Here is an 18404-nt window from a genome sequence, read left to right as displayed (position 1 = left end):
CGTGCTTAAGGAGCAGTCAAAGTGTGTTGTTGTAATGAGTAGTCAAAGTGTGTCGTCAAATAAAGCACTAGTACAGCACAAACAGTCTCGCAGTCAATGCCAAACAGTGCGCCAGGAAAGGCTTTCGCCTTTCAGCACTTCAGAGAGCCAAAGTGCCCCCTAAATGTTTTTCTCTGCCTTTACCGTGAGAAAAAAACGCAAGATTCCTTCGAAATACTCGCTCTGCGTACAGAAAAACCAAGATGGAATGCTAGCATTCACGGTTTTTGAACAGCTTCTCTAATTACCCGTTAAAAAGTTGCACATATTCTACACGTGCGCAGCTCTCTCTTCACGCTTTCAATCAATCATCGACACCTCGCCCTGTCCACAAGCGCTCCGCAGAATGAACACTCCTGAAAGGGAAACTGATCACCACTCAGTTTTTTAGAGTTTCGATATAATGTGACGGTCTCGGCAGGAATTCTGACCAAGAAACGGGTCCGGACATAAAACACAGCAGCCGCGTAAACTGCAAATTTCGTGAAATGAAACTTCGCTTTTATGCGCGGTTGGCTGAAAGCTGTCAAAGAAATTTATCGCTTCTGAAAACAGGGCAAACGGTGGGAATCCACGCAAGAGATTCACGGCACAAGACCAGTTTGCCCAAATATCCATCCATGTTAACGCTGGCCTGTATTATTCAGGCGATTTTCTATTATACTGCTTGCTGTATGTGTATGCACGGTCTTTCCCCTATGATTTTACACAATTTTAAAAAATAATCTTTCTGGCCTAGAAGAGCGCTGTTTTCGCATAGCATCCTCAACGGTGTAGCACATCTGAGTACAGCTAAGATGCTTGCTAACTAGCCGGCCGGTTAACTGATATAAAATAGTTCACATTTTAACTGTTACTGTTTGACTCTTCAATTATTGAAAGACGTGTGCCCATCGTAAATATCCATACCAGTTCTTAGAATCCCCAAAACGCTGTTACCGTCGGCGCTGCGGCCCAACAAATTTTGGCCATATCGCCGTGTTACGTGCACTGGAGAGGCTGATTTGCCTGCAAGCTTCTCGAAAGCTCATGTACTTTGACGCGATGTAGCTAAAATTTGTTCGGCCACAGCGCCGAGGGTAACCGCGTTTTTCGAATTCTAAAAACTGCTGTGGACATTACTTACGGTGGGCTACACGCATCTCAGTAATTAAGCAGCCTAACAGTAATAGTTAAAAAGTGAAATATTCAGTATTAGTTAACCAGCCTGCTAGTTAGCACGTCTTAGCTGTATTACGACGCACTACACTGCTGGTATCCTATGAAGAAAGAGCTCTTCTCAGAAAGCCTATTTTTAAAAATTCTGTAAAGTCTTAGCTAAAACCCCCTGTACGTCATCTCAGCTGTTTTGCAGACTGCGCTGCCAACTCACTTAGCCATTCATTATTGCGAAAGAGTCCAGTCTCAAAAAAGCCTCGAGCTACTGGTGCGAACTCTTCCTGTCTCTTTTTCGATGTAGAGACTTTTGTTGCGAAAGCAACACTACAGGAGCCCAGCTCGGCTCGTCGCGTACCCTCGTGGCTACCAAACGACTTTGAGTCGCCGTTGCCTAGCAATCCGAGTTACTACCCGAGCTTACAAGAGTTACTCGGGTAAGCTCCGGTAGTAACTCGGGCAATTAAGTTCGGGTAAGTTCGGACGAGCGTCGTGCTATGTGCGCGAGAGGTTGCTCGGGAAGAGCATAGAATGATTAGAAGAGTTAGAATAGAATAGAAGAGCTATCATAGAATGATTCCTTCCTGGTCTGCCTTTTCCGATTTTAATAAAGTTCTACACTCTGCCTCTTTTACATTGAATTAATCCAGTTTTTACCTTCGGTGTTTTATCTTTTTACATGCCGTTTAAAGCTGTTTATTTTTCCGTCCTGATGTCCTGCGTACTTACTGATTAGTTTTCGTCTTTTTCCGGCACTACGAGTCAGTGCTCTTTCTCCATAAATAATCATTGCCTTAGATGCCCCACCCTGATCACCCAATTTCCTCAGGCTTTCTTCACATCATATATCACTCCAGGCTCCCCGTGCTTCGAACGATGCTCAGCCCATATCGCCTTGTACTGCCTCGTTTGTGGTTTTGCCGTGGGCACCTAGTGCTAATCTTCCAACAGCTCTCTCATTCACGTCTAATCTCGACTGAACTTCTCCCTTTAGACTCAAAACAGCATTGCCGAAAGTAAGACCCGGCACCATTATTCCTTTCCAAATACCTCTTAGTACTTCATACTTGTTGTACCCCCATAGTACCCTACGTTTCATTGTCGCGGCACATCTTCGTCCTTTATGCCCTGACAAGCTGTTCGTGCATTTCCATATATACCTGTCATTCGTTTACCCATACCCCGATATATTTGTATTCAGCCACTCTGAGTATTTCGTAGGCTTACATTGTAAGCACCTGATCAGTGGTATCGTTGAAAATCATCACACCTGACTTAGTTGCGCTAAAACTGAATCCTAGAGCGTCTCCTCCGTCTCCACAACATTTAACCAAAGTTTGCAAATCTTCCTGGCTATCTGCAAACAGTACAATATCATTCGCATACATTAAACCTCGGAGCCGTTGCTCAACGACCTTCCGCCTAATCTGTATCTAGAGCAGTTTATTGTAGCTTTCTTTCCATATTTATCATATAATGCATGAACAGCAGCGGTGAGAGACGACAACCTTGCACCGTTATTGAAACTGCAACCTGCCGGTATTTGCATGCATTTTCGCGTCGAGTGATAAGCAACGAACAGCTAAGATATGTTGGCCACTAGATTTATGCTTTGACATTTCAAGTTGTTTCTCTGTTAAAATTGCTAAAGTGATCAAGCTCGACTGTTGTAGCCATCGGTGTCGCTTCTAAGGCACTGAACTTAAACATGTTCGAACATTTTTTTTTTCGCATTCCAAGAACGGTCATGTGCCCGTCGGTTTAGTTTTTGCCAGGGCAGTCGCCGTGGATTGTATATATGAGTCCTCGTTGAGAGACCTAGCCCAGGCCTAACTAACACCGCCGCTTTATTATATGTTTCAATTTATTTAGGTATGTTACCACACAAAGCAGTAAAACCGAGCAGATAATGTCATGTTTTAGTGCCATTTAACCGACAACATTCTATTTATTTTTTTTTTCTCAATTGTCCACGAGGCACATTACACGAAGGGGTGGCCTGACAATGGGTAGCATGAGTAAAGATGATTTTCGGTGGCAGTTTTGAAGTGAGCGATATTTATGATGGTCGTCACTTCGGATGAAAGCCATTCCAGTTACGGGAAAAAAAGCATATGTTTAGGTGCAAGCTTGCTTCGGGTAGACAAGAAAAGGCAGGTGATTTTGCGAAGACAGGCTATAGTGTACGGAGATGGAACTGAGATTTTATTTCATGGTTTTGTGGGATTTCACGTCCCAAGGTGACTAAGGCTATGAGGGCCGCCGTAGTGAAGGGCACCGGTACCCGAAACGTTAAGTGTAATAGGAGTAGTAGGAGTAAATGATTCTGGCAGTAGGATCTCGGCTGATTTAAGCGCAACGATAAGGCTGGCACTACAACATGGTCAGCATTGCGCATTCATTACGTACTGTATACACTTTCCATGCAATTAGTACTATCGTTAGCAATGTACGCAGCCCACTACCTGGAAGTGTACCGACTGCCTAGCTCGTTAGAGCATTTCGTGAGTAATGTTGTCTACGTTGTGGTTATAAGCAGCAAGACCAAGAAGCTCGGGAGACGCTACACACAAATAATTACAGTTCAGCTTTGTTCGGTTGTCGTGGCCAACCCGTCATCCAGGCCGCAAGCCAAATTCGCATGATTTTTGCAGTGTACAGAGGCTTAAGCAATGAAAGTTGTTTGAGTCATAAATATACTAAGAAGTAAAGAAAAAAATGGCTGAGGCTTAGCTTAGGTTAAGCCTAGTCAGATGCGAAGCATATTGTCGCCGAGTTGCATATCGAGCACGCCGCTTGGCTAGACGTTCTTCACGCTCTTCATCAGTCTCTGTAGCACGCCGCAACTTTTGCTTCTCATTCCAACGAGCAGCCCTGTCTCCAGGAGGCATCTCTATCCCGTGTACGCCTAGCAGAGGCAGGCGCACCCCCTTGTATACCGCCGCTCCAGCATCACGTGTTCACTACAGCGCACCTAGCGGCAGAAGCAGGAAACACATTGGTCGCGACGCCTCGCGCGACGGCGCGAGCTGGGGCCCCGTTTCTCCTATGTCGTTACGTCACGCATCACGTGGTCCTCCTTGGTCGCGACGCCTCGCGCGACGGCGCGAGCTGGGCCCCCGTTTCTCATTTCTCATCTTCTGTGACGTCACGCACCACGTGGTCATCCTTGGTCACGACGCCTCGCGCGACGGTGCGAGTTGGGCCCCCGTTTTTCATCTGCTGTGACGTCGCGCATCACGTGGTATGACATGGAGGTCACGAAAGGTCAATGGTAACGACTCCGCCGCGCTCGAGGAGCTGGGTTGGGCTATTTTAGTATGCTTCGCATAAAACAAAGGGAAAGTCCGTTGTACTCTGAAGAAGCCAACTCTTCCGCAGACCTCTTAGCGTTGCTTAAACAACTCCACCCTCCTTCCAGCGCCACCTAGGCTTGGCGAGCTACGTCGCTCAAAGGCCGCCTAGTGCATATATGAGCATGCTGCTCAAGTTACATATGGTCCAATGCGGTCCTTGCACATACGGCATGCTGTTCTGTCACAACATCATGGCGCAATTCTGCATCAGCCGTTTTTAGGTTGTCGGAATGCGTTGTAAAAAATTCAGGGGGCACTTTGGCTCTCTAAAGTGCTCTAAGGTGAAAGCCTTTCCTGGCGCACTGTTTGGCGTTGACTGCGAGGCTGTTTGTGCTGTATTAGTGCTTTATTTGACTACATACTTTGACTACACATTACAATTACACACTTTGACTGCCAACTTTGTTTCTTCAGCACGATTCTCTCTCTGCTTCGACGAGTTCGGCTGTATCCATGGCTCTGTTCGCAGTAATGAGGTACGTAATGTCGTCACCTACGGACGCCTTACGCCCACTCTCGGAGCGGACGACAACTATTTTATTAGTTGTCTTCTTCTCCAAAAAGGGGCGTCAGGCACCCGTGGGTGACCTCATTACTTCGAATCCGCGCACTCTGACGTCATAACCATTTCGACCAGCCGAAAAGCGTGACACCTCTGCTGACAACCTTCTGTCGACAACTATGAGGCATTAAAGGCTTTCGGCTTAAAAGCCCACAATAACCCCAGAAAGTTTCCCGGAATCACGTAGACGGAAAAGAGGCGCCGCAGTGTTTAATCCACCATAACTACAAGCATAACAATGTCAAAAAAGGGGACACTTGTCATTCGGCTTGTCTAGCAGAAAGGGTGGATCCAATGATAACGACGTTTATAGATTCAGACATGTTCATTTTCATATCAGACTAATAGCAAACATTCAATACTATTAAATTTATTAACGAATTGACAAACCAGCTATTGAACAAAATCCGCGAGCAGCAGAGAGTATCGCAGCAGTGCTATCTATGACTGCTTATAGTGGATTTTGCGTTTCCTTGCCGAACATAAGCAAGCAAAGCCAAATACGGAGTATTCACTTACCGGGATTCCCCTAGTGGAGGAAGCGCTGAAGGAAGAAAGAGGCTTAGCCGGTGGCTCCTGTTTACTCTTTTGGATAATTTTGATAGTTAATAACTAACACTCTCCGGCACACCAGCGCCGCTTTACAGGGAAGTAATTGCCAAGCATCACAGGTAATTGGCCCAATATTGGAACCGTATTGGCAAAGGCAGGTCCAACAAAGGACCAGAGTGAGACCATCCATTTGCAATATTGGGCCGGTTAACTACGCTGCTTGTGATGGGAGCTGGCATTCCATGACCAACAGTGCTGACCATGACTTTAGTGAACTGGGCAATGCAGCTGCAGACACAGGCGGAAATAGGCAGAACTGGATGTTGCATATTAATGCGAAAACCTTTAATGGCTCATTCTCCTGTTTGTCCGTCCGGCGTTACATCCATCGCCTGGGATGACTCATCGACGAGCGGAGCTGCCAAAAGGTGACGTCATCTTCGTCGACAGGCGGAGGTGTCGGCGCGGCGGCGTCGAGCGCTGCTCTCTCGTCAGTCGGTGTGCGGCAGCTAGTGGCAGAGGATGGCTCCCAAGCGGTGCAGCCGTAACGAATATAGGCAGTCAGTGGCAGTCGAAGTAGCGCGACAAAGACTTTCGCCTAGCGCACTTTAGGCTGCCAAAGTGCCCCCCCCCCCCCCCCCCCCAGTTGTTTCCGCACCCCTGCTTCGCACTCTGGAAAAAAATATTTAAGAACAACATACATCGTAAGGCGACATATTTTTTCCGAGGCCCTCATGCTCGGGAAAGGCCATGCACTGAAAAGAAGAGCGGATGAGAATGAATGGACCCCCTTAAGGAATATAAGGGTGCCTTTATTGAGCACGTTCTTGGCGTACACATATTGCTGGTAAGCGTTGCATAGGTCTTATATGTCCATGGAAAGTCTCAGAAAAGTGCGGAAACATCGACGCTTCGGAGGCGTGGCTACATCAACGTGGAACAGATGGATCTCGGAAATACTTCAACACGGATCATGCCGAAAAGCAGTGCTGAGGTATCAAGTGAAACATTCGCTTTTTTTTTAGCACTAATTAGGAACACTCAAAAAGAAATTTTTCGAACTTTGAAACCACGCGAAGCCCGCATCAATGACTTCTGTTGACCGACTAGATTATAAATCACGTGTTACGAACATCACTGCGCGAGGTTTTCATATTGTCGTGTGTAATGATGTAATGACGTACTTTGCAAGCTATGCTTCTCTTCGTTGTAGTGTACCCAACAAAAGTTGTGTGATAGAAATCAGTAAGACGCACCCCAGGTAGCCTCTTCAGCAGCAGAGATATTTTTTGCTGCCCGGTATTTAAATGCTTACTCGTGTTCCCCTATTTGTGTGTGTACCCCGAAACACAAGAACACATACACAATGTAAGATCGCGCGTTTGAGAAGCTCTTATTCGTTGATCGCGACAAACCGTCGTTCAGATCAGATTACCTGTATAATCAGTGTGCACTATGTTCTTCATGCCTAAATAAAAGCTCCCAGAATCATGAATATTCAAGAATCAGTTTTGCGATCACGCAGACCTCATGCTAATCGCACTGGAAATGCAATGTTGGCCCATCGTTCACTGAAAACACGGCGTCAAAGTGTGGTTTGAAGAAGACTTATATCAACACGGCTCGAGATATCATGAAGTCAAGTGAATAAAGTTCAAAAGCAGGGATTCCTGTCTTCGTAGAGGTATTTATACACTTTCTGAAAGGTGCAGTCAGTATTACCCCTTCCTAAGTTGCCGTTTTTTGGGTCGCATGATTTAAACAACATTTAGTTTTAAACATAACCCTGGCATTTGGGAATATACTTCGGAACTCTAAAGGACGCATGCGCATGCTTTATTATTCTGATTCTTAAAAGCTTTTCCATATTTAGATATGCCAATGTATTTTGTCTTCTGAAACTGGAATCAAAGTACATTTGTTACCGAAACGAATATGTAAAACAGAAAAATTATCTGCCGAACGCCGTATCTGGTGCGCTGAACAAATCATGTCGGGCTCTGCTTTAGTGAACACCTTTCCAAGGATGTCGCTCCCTCTTGTCAGATGAAGCCACTGAAACTTGAGGCTTTGTTGCAGTGATGGGAGGACAAACGTGTCAGAGAAACCACGATGGCGGCTGCCTGGTGCGACAGTAAAAGTACATGCTCACAGTAAAATCGACTCATGGCCCATGCTGTCTTGTTCATTATCCAAACTGGATTGTGCGCGACTACTCGGACTTGCAGCTGCACAATGTAACCGTGGCAATGTTCCAGTTCGCAAATACAGAGGCCAACACACAGGCAGCGTATTCAATAGCACTGCGGCCGCTTCAATGCCTAGTGACGCTGCAGCTACCTCAATGCTGCCAGCAGCTTCCGCAAGGCCAGTGAATGACTCCACGCTGCTCCGATCATACAGTGATGCTGTGTGGTTAGGTCAGCTCTCCACGTTCTAAAAGATAAATGCCACAGAGTATATCCATCGTATCAGCGTGACATGATCGGTTCAGATAATTGTGGATAAGTCACGAGAGAGAGAAAGGAATTTTAATGAGGAAAAGACACGAAACGCTAACAGGGCCTACCGGCATCGGCATCGGCTGATGGAAGCTTGCACAACATCGACAATATGTGTGACCTTGTCAGAAGCCAGCTGCTTGTAGCTCCCCTCGTAAAGCATTGCTTAAGCTATTGCACTTCTTCACTCTGCAAGCATATAAACAGCGTTTTTACAAGCTTCAACACGCGCGCTGCTAAGCTACTCAGGGTGTTTGTTGTGTGGTCTTGACTCTTCGTAAACGTTACGTTTTGGCACGCCTTTCAAGGCAGGAGGTGTTTAAAGACCACCTACTGTATACAGGTGTGGCAGCCTTCAAGTGTACTGCGTGTGTGGTGAAGAAAAAGCTAAAACGTTGCCGCGAATACCCCAGGTCCCGTCCTAGAGGCTGCGCATACATTGACACTACAAATTTCACTTGCAGGCTCGACTTCCGTTGCAGACAGGGAATAGAAGTTTACCGCAGTGCTCTCTCTACCAAGGTAGTCCCCTGGAGCGAATTTCTCAGACAGGGAACGATAAGGATTCACGTGCGATATAGTGCCTTGATGCATCACAGGGACACATTTGTAGAGAAATTTTGAGAGTCCGCCTTAGCTCCTAAGCTGCTTCATAGAGAATATTTTCAGCAGTTTATTGAAATGGCTTACAAAACTAAATGACGGCCTTGTTACAAAATGCAGCCGAGTAACTGCGATTCCTTTCTGGCCCAAGCATAAAAAAGCAGGCGTTTAGTTCCTGATTAAACGTTGTTTACGTCACGTTCAGCTATTATAACACAATCCACAAAAATAATGTCGAGGCTCGGAAGGATTGATTGGATCATGATTTTCGCACTTAACAAAACAAACTGCCTTCTTGCAGCTGTTGGCAGCTTCGGATGAATCGGGGAAAAACATAACTAAATCACTAAAGACTATTGCGGCATTTCCTAATGCATCAACCTGTAGTTTCCATATAGTTACCTACCAGTTTGTTCTCCGTTCAGTGATGCACTCAAGATATGACAGTGTCTTCTCATAATAAATCCACTCAAGCCAATATGTTCAGTGCTAAGCGCAAGGCTACGGCACTGGAAACTGATTAAGAGAAGACCATGGCATGAACGGTCTGACACCGAGTCCCAAACCGACGCCCATTCCCATTTCTTTCCGATGGTAGAACTAGCGGTGCAATGCCGTTCAGAGCCCTGAAAAAGTTCCTGCATACATTCGCCGCGATTTCTCTCCGCACATTCCATCGATGTCGAGCTTTTCTTCTTTCTCTGAAATACGTAATTGTCTTTCTTATTGACCGTCACCATGCCCATTGATTAGGAATCATTCCGACGTACTGTATTTGACTACTAAGGCATCCTGCACATGGTCTCACATCTTGCCAAAAATACAATGCTGTCCTCGTCGAGTTCAGAGAATGCCAGCGTTTGGTATATAACTAAATTATATTGACGTATTGTGGCCGCAAGCCACAATACTAAAGATTCACAACGGAAGAAAAATTATCGATTCGGAGACTCGCCATTGTAATCTTCAAAGATAAAAAGATTCACCAGGGAGTTGGCAGATTCAGAGTCACTGAACAAGAACATGACCGCGAGCGGAATATTTTACATGTGCAATGAGTAAAAACTTTTTATCTTATACACGAAGACAAAACAGGTGAACTTTAAACCGGGTAACAATGACTAGTCTCGGCTCAGTAATGCTATCGTTCGGCCGTGGTGAGCTTACTCAACCCACTTATCACAAAACTGCAACAGCGAAAAGCGTAACTACAGCCCAAGGCAACAAAAACAATAAATCTGATCATGCGAGTGTAAACGTTTTGCCAAAAACATGTCTAGATCGAGCTTTACGCTAACCTGAAAAGACACGGTTGGTTTCCAAGTTTTAAAATGTTTCGAGCCTTTGTACTTGGGCGAGAACTTGACACGCAGTGTCAGCTCAAACGGTGTGTCACTTTCAACATCACCTTCCAAAGCTGCCCCAAACGTACCTATCTCATGTCCCGTGACCACATAGTTCATTCTTCTCTAATGACTAGGCTCATTTAGACAACCAGTTGGCCATGTTTCATGACTAGCCTTTCATTCACATGACATAACAAATATATTCCTATTCAAAGCCTTGCGGAGCGCCTGATCCTTCTATTAGGATGTTCTTTTTTTGTTTACACCCCCAACATTTGTATTTATTCAGCACAAAACCAGACAAGGATCTTAAGTGTTAATTACGCTTAATTACACATTGTTCCATCTGATGTGACACAAATCCGGCGTTTTCCCGACCATTCTGTGACGATTTTCACTATGCCGTGACGACTTTCGGTGGATGTGCCGTCACACCGTTCCCGTGGCTATATGGACGCCTGCGTTATTTCGACGCAATTTAGACTTTTATTGCCTATAACTAAGGAACTAATTAATATACAGTCCCTAAACGTGGCTTCTAGGTTCATTTTTTCCTCCTATATCTGAAGCAAGCATTCGTTTTTCCTATCTTTTTTAGTTACCGATTTAACACGCTGCCAAAGGTGTGACACCCTCTGCTAACGGACGACAGTGTGAGCCATTAAAGGCTTTCGACTTAAAATCCAATTTTTCTTTACAGTACACCACAGGCAAAGCTTAACTGGTGCTGTCAGGGAGCTTTCATCCTTCTGAGTGTACGTTAAAACTCATTTCCATGTACGCTCGCGACTTGTTTATTAGACTCTTCGACATATAAATCAGCCCTATACAATCGATCAGTGACGGACTTCGATGAGCTCCAGGAAATATGTTCTAGCCTAGGTGCACCAAAAATGTAATCTGGATGTCACGGGTGATTGTTCGTGGCAGTATACCGTGCCCCACGGAACAGCTGGCAAAATGCAGGGGCTCGTCTCAAAATAATTCTTTTGTTGCGAACGCGCTACCTAGAGGCCGGGTATACAAGGTTCAACCTGGGTATATAGTATATATGTCCATTTGTATATACAAGCGAACACATTAATGTTTGAGTCGTTTACTGCAAGAGAACTAGCTACGGAACTACCGATGGTCTGACGCCATGGTGATAAATAAGCAGATTAAAGAAATATGTAGAGAAGCTGTTACACGTATAGATGAAGCTGCCATTAATAAGCGAATGGTATAGTCCGTTATTAATGACCACTCGAAAACTTTCTTGCCCTCACCGCAAAGCATTCGCACGTGGTTTGAGGATAACGTTAAAAGCTGTTAAAATGTAGTGGCAGACTGAACTGTTCACGCTTCGTACACTGTTTCAGTGTAATTCGTCATAGAGTTATGAAAAGCCTAACGCAAAATGCGTCACCTGTTATTCCTGTGCGTATTTTCCCCCTCTTTCTCTGCAAGTGCAAAATGAAATTCACAGGGGTACCTAATTACAACACGTGTTGGTAATGCGATATCGTTCGAAGGTGTTGATGCCTTTGCCCGACGTTAATGGTGGGGCTTGTGAGACCGAGGTTGCTGTTTCCGCACATTGCTCTTCCCGAGCTCTTCCCGTACAGCACCTGCCACGTTTTGCAGGTGGCGAATGACAGGAAACTCCACCTGGCATCTGGAAATTATATGACGCCACTTTTTTTCCCAGTTGAGGATCCCCAAGTTATCCAGTTAACAAATCATGGATACGGATCATGAACGTTCAGAGCACGGGAGGCAGTTTATACAAAGCAATGTGTTTGCAATTCTATTATCTGCTTCGCTGCCGCTACACTTTGCAGGCATGAGCTTGACTTCAGTGCCATGACTCTATGACAAACACAGCTACCCATCGCAGGCATCAATCTTGTAGGGTAATGCGAACTAGGAACCCATCTCGCAAGTAACAACATACAGGCAGCTACTTGCGACGCTGCTTAAATGGCGTGTTTAAACAAGATGTCAGAGTGATGCTGAAGTATCTAAGTGGTTGATAGCCTCTCTTGAAACAAAAATAAAATAGCCGAAACATGACGCTTCAGTAAGCATGCCAACTCCTCACATGAACGCCATCTAACTCAGCGACGCAGTTGGTGCGCAGTGGCACGACATCGCCTACTCGTCGATGTGACATAGCTCCCGTATATCACGCAAGTGTCCAGACAACGATCGGTCACGTTTTTGTATGAAAAACAGATCATTTCCGGTGAAAGTGAATGCGGTTTTGTAATGCCCTGACCAAAACCCATTACTGGCATTTGAACGTGGCAGTGGCTTCAAGTTTTTTTTTTTTATCGCTTTTGCGAACGCAACAACACTTCGGGCTCTTCTCATGGAAGTCATTTGTCAAACAGACGGAGTCGCTTACGACCGTAGCGTAGAAAAAGCAACGTGCTCTTCTGAAGCCAAGCATTTGTCATCGTAACAGTAGAGCATCCAGACACTGAAGACCGTCAGGGTTTTGCTTTTAAAATGGCATCGTTTACAAAAAGAAAGAACCGTCATTACGAGCCATCAAAGAACGATCAACGGCAGAACTCAAACTGCCGCTGTTTCAGAACGAAGTGATACCGAATTTAAAGGGAACTAGGGGCGATTTTCGATGCCGATGGTGCATGGTAATTCAGGTGTCTGCCCGAAGAGCAATTTATAAGCTTATTCTAACTTAGAAATATCCCCTGCGACGCCACTGAATTATTCCACAAATATACACGAATATACCCTAGAGCAGGGGTTCTCAAACTGGGTTCCGCGGAACACAGGGGTTCCGCGGGCTGTCTTCTTGTGTTCCGCGAGAACCCTCACCGGCCCTGACCCGGCAGCTGATATGAGACTGGCTCTGAGTGCTACTGAGCCACGCTTTAACTTGCTCTTAAAAGGGAAGCAGTACCACCCATCACATTAGTATTTGTATTAATCTGTGCAATAAACATTTAACTGTTGCAACTCTCTCTTTGCAAAAATGCACTCGACAACATTGCTGGTAAGTGAAAGCAGGGGGGGGGGGGGGGGGGGGGGGGTTCCCTGGAACTTATTGAAGGCTTTTGGGGTTCGTCCAAGCAAAAAAGTTTGAGAACCCCTGCCCTAGAGGAAACCGCATATAAAACCACTAAAAACCAAGAAAAGCTCGGAAACATCTACCACTTCGACGTTCCCATTTTTTTTTTTTTGCGATTCCAATGCCCTAATGCTACTGTATTGATATCATGCGTACAACTATAACCACAAGTTCAAGTCGGTGGAAGAAAGAGTCAGGCACAGACGTTCCGAAAGCCTGGTAAACGCTACCGTTGCACGGTTAGTGATTCGATCGTACAAGTGAATTGGCGTCCCCTCCACCAATATTTTTGCTCGTCCATCAAGTGAATAAGAAACCCAGGCGAGACTTTGGAACTACACAAATATCTAGTAAAACTTAGCTTTCGCGAGCTGCCTAGTGTTCAGAATCCGTGCAAAAATTATCTCGCAAAATTTCCCGCTCTGCCGGCTTCGCTATTCATGACTCTGTTCACCTCGAGCTCGGGGCGCTCAGGGTCATCTCGCTACGGGGGGTCATTAGACATCTCAGCCGGTCTTGGCCAACTGCGTTCCTACGCAAGCGTGGTAGACGATGCGGAACGCGTTCCGAACGTCATGCGGAACGTTTGCCACCATTTCCCTGCTGCTAGGAGAAAAGTGTAGTCCATGCCGACCTCTCGAATATTATCGCTTACCACTTCCCCCCCTTCTCAGTGATTAACTCAAACACAGTGGCCTTGAAGCAGACCGGTGTTGAGGTGTTCACGTCAAGTAAAGGTGAAACATTAACCTTGACGCTGCTCTACACTGGAGCAGTAGCCAACAATGGTACCGTTCACTACGGGCACTTAACGCAGTCCAGGACATGGCTATTGAGGAACAGTGACGGCATAATCATCGAGGCCGATGTCATTTAAAAAGTCTAACAGCTGCAGCTGTCTTTCCGCTTTACTTTAACAGGCATTGTGGTCAGTAAGGTGCGTGAAGTGGTATGCCGTACAAACTAGCATTCGTATGCGGTGACGGACACGAAGAGGATTTGTCAAGGCGTCGCTTGCGCTTTGAGCAGAAGACGGGAGACCCTGATGAAGAGGCTGACTAAATGTGGCTACATGCAAGGCGTGTCAAGTGCCCAAACAGCGCAGGGAACGTTTCGGCACATGCAAAAGAAAACAAAAAAACTCATCTGAACCATCTTCACTTGAGGCCTATCATGCTACGGAACCATGTGCCCACAAGCAGCTAACATGCGGCGCAAGAACTTCTGCCCGCAAAGGCGCTCACTCATTCTCACAGCAAAACAATGAGGCAAAAGTAAAAAAAAAAAACTCCGGAGGACACACTTCGCAACCCACAACGCTACGCGACATTCAAAACCGCTGATTCCTGTCAGCGGCTGATTGCGTGTGCATGCAACCGGAGACAGCAAGCACAACGTTGTCTCGATTGCGGATCGCCAGCGATCCGCGAACAAGGAAACAACATGCCGTAGCCTTGAAAGTCTCACACACCAGCACAAACACACAATACACCCCGCATTTTGGAGGAAAACGCAACACTCAAGACTCCTTGCGCACTTTGTTCCAGGAGACAGAGCTCGGTATGGTTGAGGTCTTCAAAAACACGAGCATGCATTACAGCACACAGTGAAGTCTTTTAACAAGCGTTCATCGCTGGACAAAAACAAAAGCTTCTTAAAAGAGCAAAGACAAAGAAGAACGAATAATAAGTGAACGATGGTCGCTTGCGGGGAAGCCGAGTTCAGTGAACCTGGATCCGTTTAAGCTCGGTTCATGTTAGTGATCACAGGCAAATGCATAAGGTCGCCTCAGTATCCACCGCACAAACGTCCATTATGTAACTATGTTATCAGACTTTCAAACAACTAACTTCAAAAATGTTCTCTGATAAATACTCACACACTCCACTCTTCCAGCTGTGCACCTTCAAATGTAGGGTCTCATCGTACTTAGTACGGAGGCGCTATGATCGAGGACGTACACTGCGGAAGTACTATCGAACAAACATGCACGAAAACATGTCCCAAAGAGGTACTGCGTTGCTTTCATGCTACATTCATTCCTTTGCGTTGTAAACGAATAAACAACCAATCAGATAAGCAAGGCGCCCGTGATGCTGCACCGTCAAAACTATCGTTTCTTTTACCTGCCTTTAGCTCTTGCTACTACGGACTTTCGGTACATGTATTTCATTATATTTTCTTTCAGTGGATATGCCTCACCGGACCCCATTGTAAGCAGTATATTAAACGCTGCCATACATACTGTTTCAGTGCATAGGTACAAACCAAGCGGATAATACATATGAAGATCTTAAGTCCCACGCAGAAATTTATCGAGGTTAAATTCCTTAAATACCAAAGCTCCAACACGGGTTGACGTAACAGCTCGTTAAAGTGGAAACTAAATCCACCGTTTATGAACAGAGGCAGGTTGACGGCACGTGCTAGAAACAGCCAATCAAGTTAGGTCACTAAATTTCCTGTCATACGACAGAAACCCTCAGAGCAGACTGCGGATATTAGTTCAGCAACTGCTTCACATATAAGATGTGCCTATAAAAGCTACCGAGATTGTAGCACGCCAAAGAAATCGACTAGTAATGTGTCACTATTCGTTGTGAACGCAGTAGCAATACTTCCTCAGAGTTTGGTGCTCGATGCAAGATGACTGCTGGCCGTACTTGTTGATACGGCTTACGTCGTCGTAGACGAAAAGATGCTGGTTGGCGCGCAAAAGAAGCATCCCTTCTAACATGGCGTCGCTGGGGTCCACGACCACCGTGACCCTAATCCTGCGATCAATACCGGGACGATCACTGACATTGGCAGAGATCCGCTCAAAAATGGCATTTTCCGAATAAGAAGAGCTTGTGGAAGGCAACGCTGTCGTACTCCTAGTGCTGAACACCTCTCGGGCGTCGTGTATCCTCCGCACCGTCAGGCGGGCACATCTCGCGGAACTCTTGCCCAAACCGACCTCGAGAAGGTGGTTGACCTTGTCGACGAGTGCCAGCGCAGCTTTTTCCACAATCTTGCTGGACAGTTCCATGGGTTCCTCTGCGTCACAGGAGCAGTACTGCTCAGGAACCTTGGCCAGGTCGCACGTACGGTTTCGCGGTACCTCCCGAAACAGGCTAACACCAAAGTTAGATTTGAACGAGTCGGTGAAGCGGCCTGTTAGGCCCAGAGAGAGTATATCCCTGAAGGTCTCGTATGTGTCGTAAGGCGTCGTCAGGCGACCGGCGTTCGTTTGAAGAGCCTCGAGAAGCGCATTTGGCGTCACATGTACTGGAGCAGCACTCGAACCTGAAGCGACAGTGGTAGCACTACCTTTACGTGCAGTCGACTTCAGCCACCACGATCCAGACGGCGGTCTTACAGCAAAGAAAGGAAGTCGCTCCTCAAGTCTTCCCACAAACGTCTCGCGAATCGAGTCAAACCTATGCCCGTGATCTGATAGAAAGAAGAGATACGTGTTGTCCAGATGACCGCCATCTCGCAGGAACGTGAGGAACCCTACGATGTCTTCGTCGGCTGCGGCGACCTGTTGCATATACTCATGGCTGATCTCGACAAGAAACGAAAACGCAAAGTACGGCTGTGATCCGTTGTTGACCTCGATGAATCGCTGAATGTAATCCATCTGCAGCTTGTGCTTCGGAACGTTACCGTAGCACAGGTTCGAGCTCGTCCTCATTAGGAAAGAACCTTCCATGGCGAGACAGTAAGGGCGAAAGTAGATGTCAGTCGGTGGATACTTGAAGCCTCGGGCGAGGTAGTTGAACACGCCGTACTCGGGAAAGTCTTCGGCAAAAAGCGTGAGGTAACCCTCGCGACTAAAGTCCTTCCAAATGAACGGGACGTCGTCAAAGGTTTCTCCCTTGGCACCAGGATGCTTGACCTCCGTGTAAGCCTCCTTACCGGTCAACAACGCCACTAGGTTGGGGAAAGTGTTGTCGCCAACCTTATTCATGCCCCGAAGCACAACCGCTCCCAGCGTATCGGTCAGGAAAGTGTACGTCTTCGGTAGCAGGCGCATCATTGACAGTCTGGAGATGGAATCCAGCCCGAAGATCAGGACGTTAGGAAGCTCTGAAAGGTTGCGCGATGGTGACGATGGCGACCCTGATGTTTGACCCGTCGCTTGTTGTGGTGGTGGCGTCTTGGAGACCCCTGGTGAGCGTTGCTGCTCGCGACGTGTTTTCGGTATCCTCAGTACGGCGTGGACGTTGGAGTAGACGGGAATCTCGAAGAAATTCCGGCACGAAACGTAGACAACGTCGTGATACAGCGGTGTGCCGTCGCGAGTGAACGGCACTGAGGCACCGTACTTGATTTGGTCATCACCGTCCCGCTCTGCCGGTAAGTACGAGCAGCGAAGAGAACTGAGTTTGTAGCCGGAGCTCTCGTTGAAGCGCAGGTTTCCTTGGACGTCCACGAATGTCAACCACGGTTGCCGCACCTGCGAGCGACAAACAGAAGAGAAAAATGAGCGATGTTTAGTACCGGGAACTAGCCTACACCACGCACTTATTTATCCGTGGTCTATGGCATCATTTGAAAAGATTCGTGGCGCAATGCATTTCAAAACCGTCATTTCAGCCCTGTATGCATTAAGACTTTAAAATCAGGGGTCAGTAATTTTCGGGCAAACAGTTTTTCTACGCACAGGAACCTTTAGAAACGTAAGCGAAATCTTACTTGTTTGGTTTGGTTTATGGGGTTTAACGTCCCAAAGCGACTAAGGCTATGAGAGACGCCCTAGTGGAGGGCTCCGGAAATTTCGACCACCTGGGCTTCTTTAACGTGCACTGACATCGCACAGTACACGGACCTCTAGAATTTCTCCTCCAAAGAAATTAAACCGCCGCGGCCGGGATCGAACCCACGTCTTTCGGGTCAGCAGTCGTTCGTGAAGTGATTTTTCTCTCCGTAGCAAGCCTCCAGGTATCCCAGCAGACGCCATAATATTTCAATAAGAAATAGTTCTCTTCGTGCACATAAAAAAAAACTGACAACCTGACGTGGGTTACAGACTGCATCGTCCTTTTTCCTTTAACTTGAGTAACGCTTTGAATGGCCGCCATCCTTTCACAAGGTGGTGAAATGGGTAAGAAATTTTGTAACAGAGCCTCAAAATCAGTTTGAGACCACTGCTATCAATGTCATGAAGCGCAAGGCACTCGAATATTACCTGCGTTCACACACTGCTGATGAATGTCACCTGGT

The 18404-nt window shown here is 46.5% G+C and overlaps 2 protein-coding genes across 8 annotated transcripts in view; one reads left to right on the top strand and one right to left on the bottom strand.

The window, feature by feature from the left end:
• The window catches only part of LOC149346862 (scoloptoxin SSD976-like), a 111074-nt gene that overhangs the window by 53614 nt on the left and 39056 nt on the right, over nt 1-18404 (top strand). The gene's annotated exons all lie outside the window — the stretch shown is intronic.
• Nucleotides 6456-18404, bottom strand: part of LOC149346861 (uncharacterized) — a 146729-nt gene continuing 134780 nt past the window's right edge. For both annotated transcript variants that reach the window (XM_089586701.1, XM_089586702.1), the window contains exon 3: nt 6456-17637. In XM_089586701.1, the coding sequence (XP_089442827.1) occupies nt 15784-17637 (1854 nt within the window). In that variant the 3' untranslated portion in view covers nt 6456-15783. The remainder of the gene's footprint in view (nt 17638-18404) is intronic.

This window comes from Amblyomma mixtum, chromosome 4, assembly GCF_055824585.1.
Source record: "Amblyomma mixtum isolate Tamu chromosome 4, ASM5582458v1, whole genome shotgun sequence".
In the NCBI taxonomy this organism is placed as follows: domain Eukaryota; kingdom Metazoa; phylum Arthropoda; class Arachnida; order Ixodida; family Ixodidae; genus Amblyomma; species Amblyomma mixtum.
Note: the sequence above shows the minus strand (reverse complement) of the source record. Positions and strands in the feature narration are given on the sequence as shown.